General features: G+C 56.7%; 4 protein-coding genes across 4 annotated transcripts; 3 read left to right on the top strand and 1 right to left on the bottom strand.

The window, feature by feature from the left end:
* Positions 1–287: 287 nt before the first annotated feature.
* On the top strand, positions 288–2,148 carry PtA15_6A538 (uncharacterized protein; the record flags this gene model as incomplete). Its single annotated transcript, XM_053170254.1, has 6 exons — positions 288–581; positions 673–1,150; positions 1,234–1,373; positions 1,457–1,668; positions 1,743–1,971; positions 2,035–2,148. 6 exons carry the CDS (start codon positions 288–290, stop codon positions 2,146–2,148), a joined length of 1,467 nt encoding a protein of 488 aa, XP_053021464.1.
* Positions 2,149–2,623: 475 nt separating this feature from the next.
* Positions 2,624–3,534, top strand: PtA15_6A537 (uncharacterized protein; the record flags this gene model as incomplete). The annotated part of the gene is made up of 3 exons (XM_053170253.1): positions 2,624–2,872; positions 3,229–3,241; positions 3,347–3,534. 3 exons carry the CDS (start codon positions 2,624–2,626, stop codon positions 3,532–3,534), a joined length of 450 nt encoding a protein of 149 aa, XP_053021463.1.
* A 3,734-nt stretch (positions 3,535–7,268) lies between these two features.
* On the bottom strand, positions 7,269–8,170 carry PtA15_6A536 (uncharacterized protein; the record flags this gene model as incomplete). The annotated part of the gene is made up of 3 exons (XM_053170252.1): positions 7,269–7,593; positions 7,661–7,961; positions 8,068–8,170. The coding sequence occupies 3 exons, from the start codon at positions 8,168–8,170 to the stop codon at positions 7,269–7,271; spliced, it is 729 nt and encodes a 242-aa protein (XP_053021462.1).
* Positions 8,171–8,979: 809 nt separating this feature from the next.
* On the top strand, positions 8,980–12,888 carry PtA15_6A535 (uncharacterized protein; the record flags this gene model as incomplete). Its single annotated transcript, XM_053170251.1, has 9 exons — positions 8,980–9,108; positions 9,203–9,404; positions 9,477–9,648; positions 9,913–10,602; positions 10,671–11,556; positions 11,626–11,691; positions 11,770–11,886; positions 12,031–12,345; positions 12,709–12,888. 9 exons carry the CDS (start codon positions 8,980–8,982, stop codon positions 12,886–12,888), a joined length of 2,757 nt encoding a protein of 918 aa, XP_053021461.1.
* Between the last annotated feature and the right edge of the window lie 1,302 nt (positions 12,889–14,190).

Here is a 14,190-nt window from a genome sequence, read left to right as displayed (position 1 = left end):
TCGCCTTTTTAAGCAGTATCCAAATCAAATCCATCGGCTGAAGATCCTGCAATCGGCTGTCCGAATTTCATATTGCAGACAGATATCTTCCCATCCACCCCGTCACTCTCCCGCCACCCACACACACACACACTCTCCCCAAAGCTTATTTTCCAGCCATATATTATCGTTGCGGGCCCAAGGCAGTGCCTTCCCCCTGCCATCCAAAACCAGCCCCCAGCCATCCCAAAGACCAGCACAATATTTAAATATTCAATAACTAATCAGCGGAGACGAGCATCAGCACGATGGACCCAGCACGAGCACGGCCGAGGGGGTGGCGGACGAGGGCGACAAGGATGGTGCTCGGGCTGATGGTCCTGACCACCGGCCTGGCAGACGCACAAGACCCACCCGCACCCGCCCCGCCGGCACCCGGCCCGATTCCCAGGGCGCTCAACGAGCACGACGGCGTCTACTTCGGCGTCTGGCCCGACACCGCCCACGGCTTCTCCGACACCCCCGCCATGATCAACCAGCGGCTCGGCTTCAACACCTCCGTCTTCCAGATCGCCCAGCTCATCCCGCTGCCTCCATACAACGTTCGTCCTCCAACCCGATTCCCCACTCTTCCCCCATCTTCCCGAATACAGCCCGCCACTCCGAGCTGACCGCTTCTGAGGTGGTCCGCAGTACACCACGGGCGCGGGGGGCCCGGCGCCGGAGTACCTGATTGAGCAGACGCAGACGGACGCGGCGGTGTTTCTGACGGTGTATCCGACCGGCCTGGACACGGTGACGGACGACGACCTGAAGCTTTTGGGGACCCAGTTACAGGGGTACACGCAGGTGATGAACCGGACGGTGTTCCTGCGGTTTGCGCCGGAGATGCAGGGCACCTGGAACCCGTACGGCTTCCAGCCGACCAAGTTCCTGGCCCTCTGGCGCCGCATGTGGCTCGCCGTCAAGACCGCCGCCCCCGCCACCGCCGTCGTCTGGGCCCCTAACACCCCTCAGTCGTACCCCTACGGCCAGTCCTCCGCCGCACTCTCCCCCGAAGACCTCGCCCTCCTCGACACCGATCATGACGGCAAAGTCGGGCCCACCGACGACCCTTTCACGCCCTACTATCCCGGCGACGACCAGGTCGACTGGATCGGCTTGTCCACCTGTCCGTACCTCCCTTTCGCTCTGCCACTCCCCGCCTGCTCATCTCCCCTCTCCCCCCTCCCCATTCTGCCGGCCTGTGTCCAGACTACAAGGGCCCCAACTTCCAGAACGTCAACGTGCCCCAACCGAGCGGATACTGCGGCTCGGTGATGAACGGGACGTCGCCGACGTCGACGTTTAACTGGTACGACATGTACTGCAACAGGCCGGGCAAAGCCTGCATGGTCTGTCCCTCTCCCCCCCCCCCCCCCCCCCCCTCCGCCTTCCAGAAGCCCTGTAGCCCTGAGACAAAGGTGTGTATACACAGATTGCAGAGTCGGGCGCCGCGTTCCATGTGGACGCCGTCAACGCCCAGGCGTCGACGGCCAAGTCGATCGTCGACCTCCAGCGCGCCTGGTGGCAGGACTGCATCACGTCCCCGGCGATCGTGCAGAGCTTCCCGCGGCTGAAGCTGCACATGCATTTCGAGCATGTGAAGCTGGAGATGGACGGGGGGAAGCCGGACCTGCGCGACTACCGGTAAGCTCTTTGTCCCCCCCCCCCCCCTCTATGCCAGCAGAGAAGCTGACGCGGGCGATGGGGATGTGAGAAAGGTTGTCGAACGACACCGACACCCTGGCCGCCTTCAAGCAGGACTTCTCCGCCGTCTCCGCCAACTTCATCGTCCCCGCCTTCCGCCCCTTGCCGCCCGGCGTCCCGGCCCTCGGCCGCCCTCTGGGCAGCCCCAACAGCCCCGTGCCCAGCGTCCCCGGCCAGCCCGGCGCGCCCGGCCAGCCCCAGGGCATCGTCTTCCAGACCCAACGCAACCCCGTCGTCACCGGCGTACGTCTTCCCTTCCCTTCCCTTCCTCGACGCCTGTCTTGCTTACCCTGCTCTCTTCATCAGCCCCCCACCCTCTTCGGACACCCCCGAAGCCCCGCCAACCGCGTGCTCGTCCAGCCCCGCTCGCTGCTCGCCTCCTCCGCCCTCGTCCTTGCCCTCGTCTCGTCCCTCTTCTAGACCCCCCTCCCGCTCCATCCCCCGCAGCAGCAGCCGCGCACGCTCCATACACATCCTCTCCCTCTCCCGCTTCGCTGTCCCTTCTTCCCGCCGCGCCCTGCCTCCATTTCCTCTGCCATTTATTCATAATGCTTTGATATTCTTGCGCCCCGCGTCTTCGTATCCCATATATATTACCCCCACGCTCGTTCTGTACATATCCCCGCGCCGACACTATCCATCCATATATTCCCTTATTTGTGTTTCGTTGTCCGCGTCCGTGGCCCGTGTGTGTGTGTGCCGACGGCGCCCTGCGGCCAGCGCGGGGCTCCGGCGCCGGGGCACGCCCCGCGCCGGGGCGAAGGCCTCGAGTTTGAATGACACTCTAGTTTTGCTCTGAGCCCCTCTTGTTCCGCCAAGACCTGGTCGCAGCCCGTGGCGGCCCAGACCCCGGCCCAGCTGTCCAAGGTTCCTCTTCATCTCATGCACGCGCGATATGTCTGCACTCCGGGACAGCGCCGAAAGCGCCGTCCCCGTCGGGCTGAGGCCACCTAACCACACGATCACAAGGGCTCCCATGTCCGGCGCGGCCAACGAGTCGGCCCACCCGACCGAGCCAGCTGTCGGGCGCGGCCAGTGGCCAAGCCGTCCTTGTCTTGATTGCCTCGGCTGGCACGTGGTCCACAAGCGACCGCGGCGCGCGGGCCCCGGCGGACATGCTTCGGTCGGGGTCCGGAACGGACGGGTGACCTGGTGGGGGTGTGGGTGTCGTGCGTTGGTGGGGCTGGGCCATGCCTTGGCCGGTCGTGCCGGCCATCGAGCGGCTCATGAACTGTCCTCACGGTGGCCGGTACTGAGCATCGAGGTATCCCGAGGGACCCCGGGGTATGACGCATCTTGCTTTCCGCCTCACCTCGCTTATCCACCTCACCCATCTCCACCCGCCCTCTCCATCGACACCGTCCACTGCACACCGCAACCTCACCCCACCTCAGCCCAGCTCGCTCACGCATAGCAGCCGGCTGAAGGCCATCCGACCTCGGGTGAGAAGTCCTTGCTGTCACTTCTCCGTCGCTCACACTCAAAACTACTTACCTTTAGTCGCCTGCTCCCCGTATCGACTATAAAGCATAGTGGCGAATAATTTCTTTCATTCTCGATCTGTCTTGCTTTTCTCTGTCATTGATCTTCTTGTCTTCTGTTCCGCCTCTGTCTCTAGCAACCAATCGGTACTCCAACAGCCCCAACACTCATAAGCTGGTCCGAACGCATCATGGTTCCTCCGAGACTCTGGTCGGTGGCATTAAAACAAACGAGGTCGTGGTCGTTGGTGGCCTCGCGAGCCGCGTAAGAAACGATTTCTCGCATTCTTTGGGTGCCTCCGACATCTCGAACATATACCACTGAACATGTCAGCCTCGAGCGCAAGAGACGGCAACGCTCATGCGCCATAAGGCTGCTACAGAGCACCCAGCGCGGCAAGAGAAAACCTTTCCGCGCCAGGAAGAGCGCGAAGTGAAGCGCAACGTGAATACTAAATCTATTGAGACTAGCTGCTCTCAATAGATAATAGTCATTCCCCTTACATTCACCTTTCTTATCTCCTAGGGATAAATGAAAAGGTCTAAGCGCTCAGAAGCGCGCATAAACCACTTAAAAGCCAAAGGACCTCGAAGCAAAGAGATCCTTAGATTAGAATTACCAAAATTAGACATAGGTTAATTGATCTCACCTTACCAAGCCCAAGCGATTACGACACCGGTCGTGATTGGGGCTTATATATTTCCTTCTCTTTTACTCTTTTCCCCTTCCTTCTCACTTCGTCATCCATCCTCTTTTCCCTTTTCCTTATCTTCATTATCCTACTTACTCATCATCATCCGACTTCGAGCGTTACTTGTTTCTTTTTATCATCTTCCTAACTTACACGCGCTCGATGTTTGTATTCAGCGGTAGTCACAGAAGAGACTACCCCTGACAGAACAAGCAGAGCCGCTCACTTGAGACTCACGCCTTCAAGAACTGCACAACGCGCCCCTTGCGGCTTCCGAGAGACTCCTCTTATTGTGAAAGGTAAGCCTCCATCCCCTCCCCGTCAATACTCTTGTGCCCGCGATTCGTACTGTGGAGAGGTGACAAGGAGAGTCCAGGCAATGCACGTGAATGGGTCTCCGCCATCAACGATATATACTGCTTTGGGGTTTGTCGTTGGAGTCCTCATGACTGCTAGCAGCCAACAGTTCAACCCTGACTGATTCCCTCAAATAGGACAATATAGTATTCTTTGGAGGCTGGAGAGGCTCCCACACCTCAGTTTGCTTCCTGCAGGCTGTGGTCCACACGCAGTATGCGCAGAAAACGGGTTTTCCAACCCCAGGAGTACCTGTGACGGCCCATTTGGACACCCTGCAAACGTTTCCAGCGTGGCAACTTTGCCAGCTCCAAATGGGCTGTTAAAGGTGCTCCTGGGATCGGAAAACCCCTTTTTTACACTTTCTACTTGTGGATCAATGTGAAGCTTGGCTGCTTCACCTGCAAGTTTCACCAGGGTGCACATCCCCTTTCGCGCATCACACACCACGACAATACTTCGTTCTTCCTCCCCTGCCTAGCTCGGCAGAGATCTTGGACAGCTTTTCTCTCTGTCAATGCTCGGTGTGCGCTCTCTTTCACTCTCTCCTCTCTTCATCATCCTCAAGACAGAGTTGTGTATAGGCTGACAGATATCAGACAGCATTTCTCTCTGCCAATGCTAGCAATCAAGTTGTGGTTCTACAAACTTTCCAGGTCTCCCATACCTGCTCCTCTCTGTGCCATCCCTCTGACATTTAGTTCAAGACATCTCTGGTCCTTACTGTTGAAATTCTCTCTCGTCCTCTTGCTTATCCCTCAAAGCCTGTCATCTCAGAATCATTTTCCTCATGTCTAAGATCAGTCTGCAGCATCACTAGTAGGTTTAAATAGTACAGCAGTCTCACACCTTGTAGTCTTTGTCTCTAACCACATCTTTGCCAAATATACTTAGTCTATTTATATCATAGCCTAGCCATGCAAATCAAATCCATTGGATCTCTTATTATTTTTCTGCTTCACCCACCTTTGAACCACATCTGGTGAGACTCTCACTCACTTGCCCTACTTCTCTTGGTCTTTTGTGACAGCATCCTGTTTTTTCCACTTCTGGCTTTGAACCTCAAAAGTCCTAGCTTCAACACTTAAAATGTCAGTGTGCAAAAACCAAACTGTGGTGTGGGAGCCTTTCCAAACTACACAGAATCCTACATTGTCCTATTTTTAGCTGCTAGCAGTAAGGAATATTTCAACACTACCTGCAACACCTGGACTCTCCTTGCCACCTCTCCAGAGTGCAAGAATTACATATGCCTTCTCAAAGGATCAGAATCCAATATGTTGTATATGCCACCTTGGAGCTACAAGTGAGTACAACAAACTGAAACATTGCAAAACCATTATTTATCTGGACAAAGGAATGCTACCTGCAACACTCATGCTGCATTTTTTTGAGTGGTGCAGAGTTCTGCTGCAATACATACTTGCTTTGGACTCAACTGAATGCAAAAGAAGGGATGGTAACAAGGCCACTGTTTTGCAAAAGTGTTGGATTTTTGACCCCAGTCTTCTTTCTCCATTCCCTTCTGCCTCACTCATCTTGTCCCAGATTCCTCTGAACCCTTTGACTGTTCAATCTTGTTATGCCTGTCTCACTTTGGTTGTCTTTTAATACATGCTCATGCATCTTTTCTTACTAATCATGTTGAAATCAATTCCTGCTTAGAATAGACTGATTGCTTTCCTGATTACTGCCTTCCATGTGTGTGCGCCTGCTCTGAATGTGACAGATACTTGTGTCCTGTGAGATATTCTCTGAGATTCTCTCTTTATTCCAGAACCTTCTTATTCATTATCCGTCTTATTCAATATTCTTTCAACCACAACTGGATGCTTTTTACTTAGTCTACATATACCTAGCCTAGCCATAGCAATCAAGCTCAATGGTTCTCCTCCTTCATTTCTTGTGCCCCAGATGAGCCGCATCCAGTGAGAGATTCATCCTCACTGTCCTCTCCTCTTGAGCCTCTGAGCTGACTCTTTTTTTCCTCTTGTGTGTCTTGGAGAAGTCTAATTCATAACAAGAAGGTGGTTGGGAATCTGACTCACACCATCAAGAAATATTCAATACTCTTGTGAAGGACAGTATTCACATCTTGCCACACACATGTGTAGGTGCCCTAGTGGAAATTGTGATCAGTTTCACTTGACATGGGCATCACACCAAGTTGAGAGAGCAGTGGCTGACATGTTTGCCCAGGAAATTTACACTCACATGAAGCACACCCTCCAAAACTCTAACTCCGCATTCCATTCATGAAGTGTTGAGAGAGGGCAGAATGTTCCAAGTCTGTGAAATTTGCAAAGGAGATTTGCCAAGTGACCAGAACATTGAGCCTTGAGGTCACTTTTCCCGCAGCTGAGTGTTGATACTTCTGATAATAGAAAGAAGTTGACCTGTGCACTGCGCCACTGACGTGCTCTGGCAGCTGCTCAGTACAAATCTGCCATCAATTGATTTTTTGCGTTGACCAGCAAATCTTTTCCAAGTTACAGTTTTGGAAACACATCAAATCAAGTACCAAGGCCTCAGAAAGGCTCTAGAGGCTAACTTAACTAAGTCCCTCTATTGGAGGGGGGACACCGTCCCGCAGGGACCCTCCGAAGGAGGTTAGCTCTAGAGGTGGTTTACAAGTCTGAATCTCATCCAAGATTTTACTTTGTTGTTCCATCTGATGTTTATTGGACCTACAAGTATCAGTAGACCTGGCAAATCAGCACTCCAAGAACAAGATCTGCGGGAGACAAGTCCCCCAAGCACTAGTTCTCCAGGAGCAAAGTTCCTGGGATTTCCCGGCTTTCTTGCCGAGGTAGGGTTCTTTTCAAGACATGCAAACAAGGCTTTCCGAGAACAATCGGCCATGACGCGTGGGGGGGGGGGGGGGGGGGGGTAATCCCATGCTCCGGCTTGATAGCAGTTGTCGTCAATTCGAGCGAGGCGATCTGGGATCAGGTGCTGCAAAACTTCTGATTTTTAGGAAATCGTCGTTTGCATCCGCGGGGCAAGGCGATCAAGGGATGCGAGACAAGCCGGAAGGTATGATGGTGGTGATTGCCGTCGGTGGACCATCGACCAATACTACAGAAATGGACCTCTCAAAAAGTGAATGCATATTGGGCAGGCTCGGCCGTACCGGCTTCCGAGCAGGAATCCTCCCGGACAAGCTGGTACGCCCTCCGGCCGGCTCGCCGGGGAGCCACCCCCATCGCTCTTCTCCTCGCTTGCTTGGCGTCACTACTACCACGTCAGCACAAGCACCCGAGAGTGTCGTCGGTTCGAGCTCCCGGTTGTAAGACTGGCCGGCTGAACCACCTGCTCGACCAATCCGCGAGGCTCTGCGGATTATCGAAATTCAGACTGGCGAAGGGGTATGCCCGGCCGGCCTTCTGGCCGAGCATATACAGCTGCAGTCTGGCCGGCTCTCGGCCGCCCGAGCCCCCGTGTCTGTGAGACATGAGTGGGCCAGCCGGGCTTGCTGGGAGGCTCTGTTGAGCGAAGCGGCAGAGTTGGACGCTCCCGATTTTTGCCGGGCGGGGCACGACATTGTTGCCTGCAGTGGCCAGCAACCGACAAGCGCGAATGCTCTGGGATGAAACAGGGCTTCGAGGGCGCCGGGGCGTCCCGGAGAGTCGGGACTGGGAGGGAGCCGGGCCGGGCGCTCCCTTGTCGATCAGACTGTCACGGGGAGAGCGCGCTTGGTCGGCTGCGCGCGAGGAAGCCGGCCACGCACGAGTCAACGTATTATTTACTTCTTTGAGATTGAGATGTATTGGATCGGGTAATGTTTGATGGCAGCCAGCAGCACATACTTTTCTTCTTCTTCTGTGGGATGCTCGATCGTCTCTGGGCAGCCAGCCGCCGCTGTCGTGCGTTGCCCAGTTGAGCAGCTGCCAGGATCCAGTCGCAAGTCATCCGCCAGTGTTTGGTGTGCCCTTTTGGCTGGGGTTAATCCTTGCGTTTGTTTGTTTTTCCCTTTGATGCTGGCCGAGGCGGTGTTGGTCCGCGCGGAGTTTTGTACTCTTTTTTTCTTTTTCTTTTTTCTTGAAAAAGGGTACAGGTTCTGCTGTGCACCAGGCCTGCTGCGCGCCCCCTGCCTTCTCCTCCTCCTGGCCGTCGTCTCTTCCCGCCGAAGCCTCCTTCTTCTTCTTCTTCTTCTTCTTTCCAAGAAAACCAAAATAGTCTGCCCAGAACCACCAGCACCGTATGCACCCCACTCTACCTCCACACACACCCTGGAAAATAGCTGACCCTTTTGTCTCTTCTGCCCACCGATCAACAATCAGCCCTTGTCATGACCATGTCTATCACCTCCCTCAGCCAGAACGAACCAGCCGAACACCCCCAAAACTCGTCCACCCACAAAACCATCAAGCTCAACAAAAAAACGAACAGCAGCAGCAACAACCACAAATCTCGGCTGGTGTCTGCCAGAAGGAGACCCGGGGTCAAGAAGGTGGAGGAGGACGAGGGGGAAGAGGATGGCGACTCGGCCTCAGAACACGACTCGACAACCAGCTCACTCGGGAACTCGGATGAGGATGACGAAGATGAAGACGAAGATTATGAAGATGACGACGACGACGACGACGGCAACGAGGATGAAGATGATGCTGAGAATGACAACAATAATGAAGCCCCCGTGAAGAAGGAGATGATGGAAAAGAGCAGGGAGGATCACGACGACTGCGATGGCCAGGCAGAAGAATTCCAAGTCGATCACGATGACCTCGAATCGGGCGTGTGCAGACCTCCAGCACCACTCCCTCAGCCCAACGGACACTCACATCAGTCCGGCTCCGACGTTATCGAAACTCAACCCCTCGACGAACCATCCCCAGCTCAGCCACAACGTTAGTGCCTCCACCATCCCTAATCAGTCCCCATCTGAGTCCCACTCTCACTCACTCTTTCTCTCTCTTAGCCGATACGTTTGTTGCCAACAAGATTGCCAAAATCCAATCTGGTCAGAACCCCGCAGACGAGCCCTCTTCCTCTCCTCCCACAGGCCAAACCACCGCACTCTCCACCCCCACCACCTCGGCTGATTCGACTACCCGTCAACTCAAGCAACAACCCACCAACACCGCTGTTGCGTCCCAATCTCACAGCACCACCATCATCTTCAACCAATCCTCGTGGGTCACCGGTCTCAGCGCTGCCCTTGCCGCCACCACCAACGCCAACAACGCCAACAACAATAACAACAACTCATCCTCAGCCGACGATCAGCCCGTGCAGACCCCTCGTTACATTCCCTACATCGAATTCGATAACTATAGTACCTACGGTAACCTCATCTTCGACCTCAACACCGGTCTCAGTCGGACGGCACGGGTGGATTGTAAACCCGATGGTCTCGAGAAAGCCCCGCCCGAAGCACTCGAAGAACAGTTCGTTCGGATCTCCCCCTCCCGCGACCAGCCCTCGAATAACAGCTCGAGCCAACCATCGATGATGATGATGATGATGACTGATGACAAGCACCGTCGTAGCACTGTACACGGCCAAGGTAGTAACGACACCGATGACCACTCCAATCTTGCTCAGGATGCTGACCGGACCCTCAGACGAGGGAAGAAGCTGGGGAGTTTCAGCGAAAAGAACAAGAAGAAGAAAAAAAAGAAGAAGAAAGAATCCTCAACACGAACCACCAGTTTTGAGGCCCATGGCGAATCCAGCAACGAGCCATCACCTGACCAGCGCTTGAAGATCAAGATCATCCCTCCCCAGTCGGCCTCCTCCAACCCACCCATCGAGACCGCTTCCACATCCACCTCATCTCACTTCAACCGACCACCCTCATCCCTTGCTGGGGGGATCTCGAATCATAACAGGCCGCCCTCGGCTTTCAGCTGTGCAGCCCAGTCGGAAGATAACCGATCAGCCTCAGCCTCGGAAGCGCACTCCTTGGAGCCCTGGGCGGTCCCTCGCTCAGGCCGATTCTGGGGGCATGACGATCGCCAGAGCTACCACCACCGACGGGGCGGCAGAGGGTTCCTGGCGAAGCAGACTGGAAACGCCGGTGGTCCCTCGCGCGGCACGCTGCGCAACCGGGGCGGGTTTCGTGCTGATTGGCCCGCCAATTCACCCTCCTCTAGGAAGTCTCAACAAGGCTCTATCCATCGTCCGGAAACACCCGCCGGCCAGAGCGATACCGGACGTAGCGTCGCATCCGCCGGCTGGATCACCGTTCCTTCCAAACCAAAACCTTTCCTCAACGGCTTTCAACATCCCCACTTTCACAAATCTCACCCGGCTGACCAAGCCGACGGTGGCGAATGGAGGCACGACGGCTGGGAAGAGATCGAACGGGAAGCTGATCGCAAGCTTTACTTCAGTAACCGGTACGTTTTCCATTCCTTCAGTTAAAGCCTGTATATTTATCGTTTTATCTCTCTCTCTCTTCCTATAGCGGCAGAGGCGGTTTCAATCATTCACGTGGTGCCCCAGGATGGCGCGGCGGTGCTCCATCGTCATCCGGCCAACTTCGTCGACCGACGACCAACCTGGCTGCAACCTCTGAAATTCCATCCGTCAACGGTAAGGCTGATGTCGGGCCAGAAAAATCGTCATCCGTGTCGGCATCTACCTCTACCCCGCGCGGCAAAGAGTCCGATGAAGCTCCCAGCTCAACCCCAACCAACGAGCCTTCCCAAGCAAATACCCGCGACGGCAAGCTCGTCAATGGAGATCAGCATGTTCTCGAAGCAGCAGCAGCAGAGAAGACTGCGATCGTAGATACCACCACTCGAGCCAACCCGTCCCCAAGCCTGTCCCGCTCGGCCACTCCCTCCAGCCAAGCCCAGCCGGTTCTCGTCCAACTGCCGAAGACGATCAAGATCGGAACAATACCCGTCTATCCTCCGGCGACCCTCCAATCACACGCGGCCGAGAAGAGCGAGGTGGTAGCGAAGTCGCAAGCCCCGCCGAGCCCGGTGGTGGACCCCAGCAGCAGCCGTGTGCCCAGTCTTGGCCAGAGCCCCAGCACTCCGGATCTCTCGGATACTCCCCAGGTTTCTCGAAGTGCGAGCACGTTGGAAGACCACCCCTCCCAAAAATCTGACCCGGTCTTGACGCCCCTCAGTATCGCCGAGCCATCGGCGTCCGGGCCGATCACGCTAGGCTCTGCCGGAGGAGCAGAGGTGCTGAGGGAGGCCATGTCCACGCCCAAGGTCCTCATGCCGTCCTACCCTCTCCCTCCCCACGAGGCGATGATCCCGATGAGCCATCCAAGCAGGAATATCAACTCGCAGCAGCAGCACGACAGCCATTCCAGGACATCCTCAATGAACTCTCATGTGATGCCCCCAGCTTCCTTTGGGCACCATCAGCATCCTCATCATCATCACCCCGACTTTGTCGAACAGCCCCTCCGCCCCCCTCCCCCACCCCACAGCTTCGCACTCGCACATCCCTCCCATCTGGGCTCCTCTGCCAGCTACCACCACAGCCTGATCCCCGCCCTGCCGCCGCCGCCGCCCCCACCACCGGCGCACTCGACGATCAACCAGCCCGGGAACTTCTACCACCAGCCCTCGCTGGGCCCGATCCCCCCTCTCCAATACTTCGACTCGCACAGCCACAACGTCGTCTACCCCCACCCGCCCTCCTTCGGGCCTCCAAGCCACGTGTATCCTGGGGCCTATCTCCCCCCGCCCCCTCCGCCGCCGCCGCCCCAACAACAACAACAACAGCAGCAGCAACAACAGCAACAACAGATGGGCCCTTCCCGCAACCACCCGCCTATCTTCCACCCCCTCCCTCCCCCGCAGCAGCCCTTCGAGCCCTCCCCGCCCCCCGCCCTTCCCCCTCCTCCACCGCCGTCCACCAGTCCCGGGATGTCTGCAGCTCCCTTACTCCCGGGCCACTTCGCGCCCCCCAAGTCGACTAAGGTCCGCATCAGCCATCCCGGCAAAGCGGGCCAGCCCGCCGGCGCGGGAGGAGACTCCACCCTCTCCTTCGGCCCTCCTGCCCCCGCCTCCAAACCCCCGCCCTCGGACCCCCCCAGTCTGCTGACGCTCTCCGGCGATGGCCATCAGCAGCTCAAGACCACCGAGGCCGGGATCAGCTACTACGAGTTCAACGGCGTGACCTACTTCGGCGACTCGAGACCCCCGCCCGGCGGCCACAACGCGTCGCCGGGCGCCAGACTCGACGACGACCCTGCCCTCCTGCCCCCCTCCCACCATCCTCATCCCCACCATCACCCGCAGCATTCACACCATCATCATCAGCAGCAGCAGCAACAGATGATGATGATGATGGGCGCCGCGCTCAACGACCTTCCCCCCGCCCCGCCCGACTACCCGCTCTTCCCGCCCCCGCCCCCCCACCTCGCTCCCCACCATCCCCACCACCACCATCACCAGCCGCTGCCGCCCCACCATCCCCACATCTTCGGCTTCGACTCCGCACACCTCCGCTCCCCCTCTTCCGCCGATGACTTCCAGCCCCCCTCTCTCCCCGACCACGCCCCCTCCGACATCCACCACCTCCACCACCACCTCCACCACCCGCTCCTCGCCTCCGACTCCCCCCATCTGGCCCCCCTGCCTGGACCCATCCCTACTGGCGGTCAGGTCGTCCTCTCCCAGGTCATCCGCCCCCCCCTCGGCATCCCTTTCGGCTAATCCTTCCCCCCCTGTTCCTTTTTCTGCTTCTTGTGTCTCCGCCTCCTCACCCCCAAAAAAAAAACAAAAACACACACACTCTGGCTCCTCTGCTCGTTTCACTGCTTTCGCCGTCGGCGCTCCACGCCCTCTTTCACCTCTCTCTTTTGGCTCTCATGTGTGTGCGCGCTTCTTGCCTCCCCCGTCTCCCCATAGACCCCCCTCTCCTCGGCCTCCTTTCTGCGTTTTTCCGCGTTTTTCTGCGTCTTTGTGTGTGTGAGAAAGAGAGAGAGAGTATGTACCGTTTTTCGTGCTGGGTTGGGCGTATTCATTCTATAATAATCCTGCTGAATCTGCTCGCGCCCGTCCCGGCTGCTGTGTCGTACGTGTGTGTGTGTCTGGTCGGCGGGCGCACTGTGGGGTGAGAGAGAGAGTAGTGGGTCGGGGAGAGGAGGGGAGGAGGGCCGGAGTCGGGTGACTCTGTTTGCGATACATGGCGCGCACCCATCTAACTTAACAAAGTCCCTCCCCTGCTAGGCTGAGTGGGGAGCAGAGTGAACCCGACCGCAGGGAGGGACTTAGGACTAAAGTGGGGGTCGTGGCGCGTAGAGAATCTCGGAAAAGTGTGGTTCAGCTTACACAGGCCGTAGCTTGCTCGTTTTGCGAGCTAAATATGAGTTCCCAGGCATTAACAGATGCTCCGGCATCCCGGCTATCTTTCTGTCGACTCAGAATTTTAGCAGATCTGTTCAAACAAAAAAGAAACGATGAAGAAGCCAGACAGAAACTGGCTGTGCTCGGACCCCCGGGCTCAAGCACCGCGTGAGATATGGATGTTTCTGGCTTGCCTTGACTTGCTTCAAAAATCTACAAAAAAACTTCTGGTCGGCTGGGTGAGGGGACGATCAGCTCTAAAAATCGGCACCATCGACGAGCTTCGAAGTTCCTGTAGCTGGGACGGACAGCATCAAAGCTGTAGGCTGCAAAATTCAAAGAGCGTGTTTTCGCCACTTTTTGGTGGGTGGCCTACGCGCCACGACCCCCACATTAGGCCGAGTCCCTCCCTGCGGGAGGGGTGGCTTCGCCACCAGCCAAACTTAAGCTCCACCCAAATGAGATACCCCCCGTACCACCACCCGAACTCCGAACTCCGACCTCCCGCATAAGGAGGGACTTCGATAAGTTAGCGCACCCATGTACCTTCACCATGGTGCTGAACTGCTGTCACAGCTAAGGACTTGCGCGTAATGTCGAAATTTTGGCTGGGAAAGAAATCACAAATGGCTGGAGGGAAGATATTAAGCCTCAGCCAGCCTCCCCCTC

Source organism: Puccinia triticina, chromosome 6A (genome assembly GCF_026914185.1).
Source record: "Puccinia triticina chromosome 6A, complete sequence".
In the NCBI taxonomy this organism is placed as follows: Eukaryota; Fungi; Basidiomycota; class Pucciniomycetes; order Pucciniales; family Pucciniaceae; genus Puccinia; species Puccinia triticina.
This window is presented reverse-complemented; position numbering and strand designations above follow the sequence as displayed.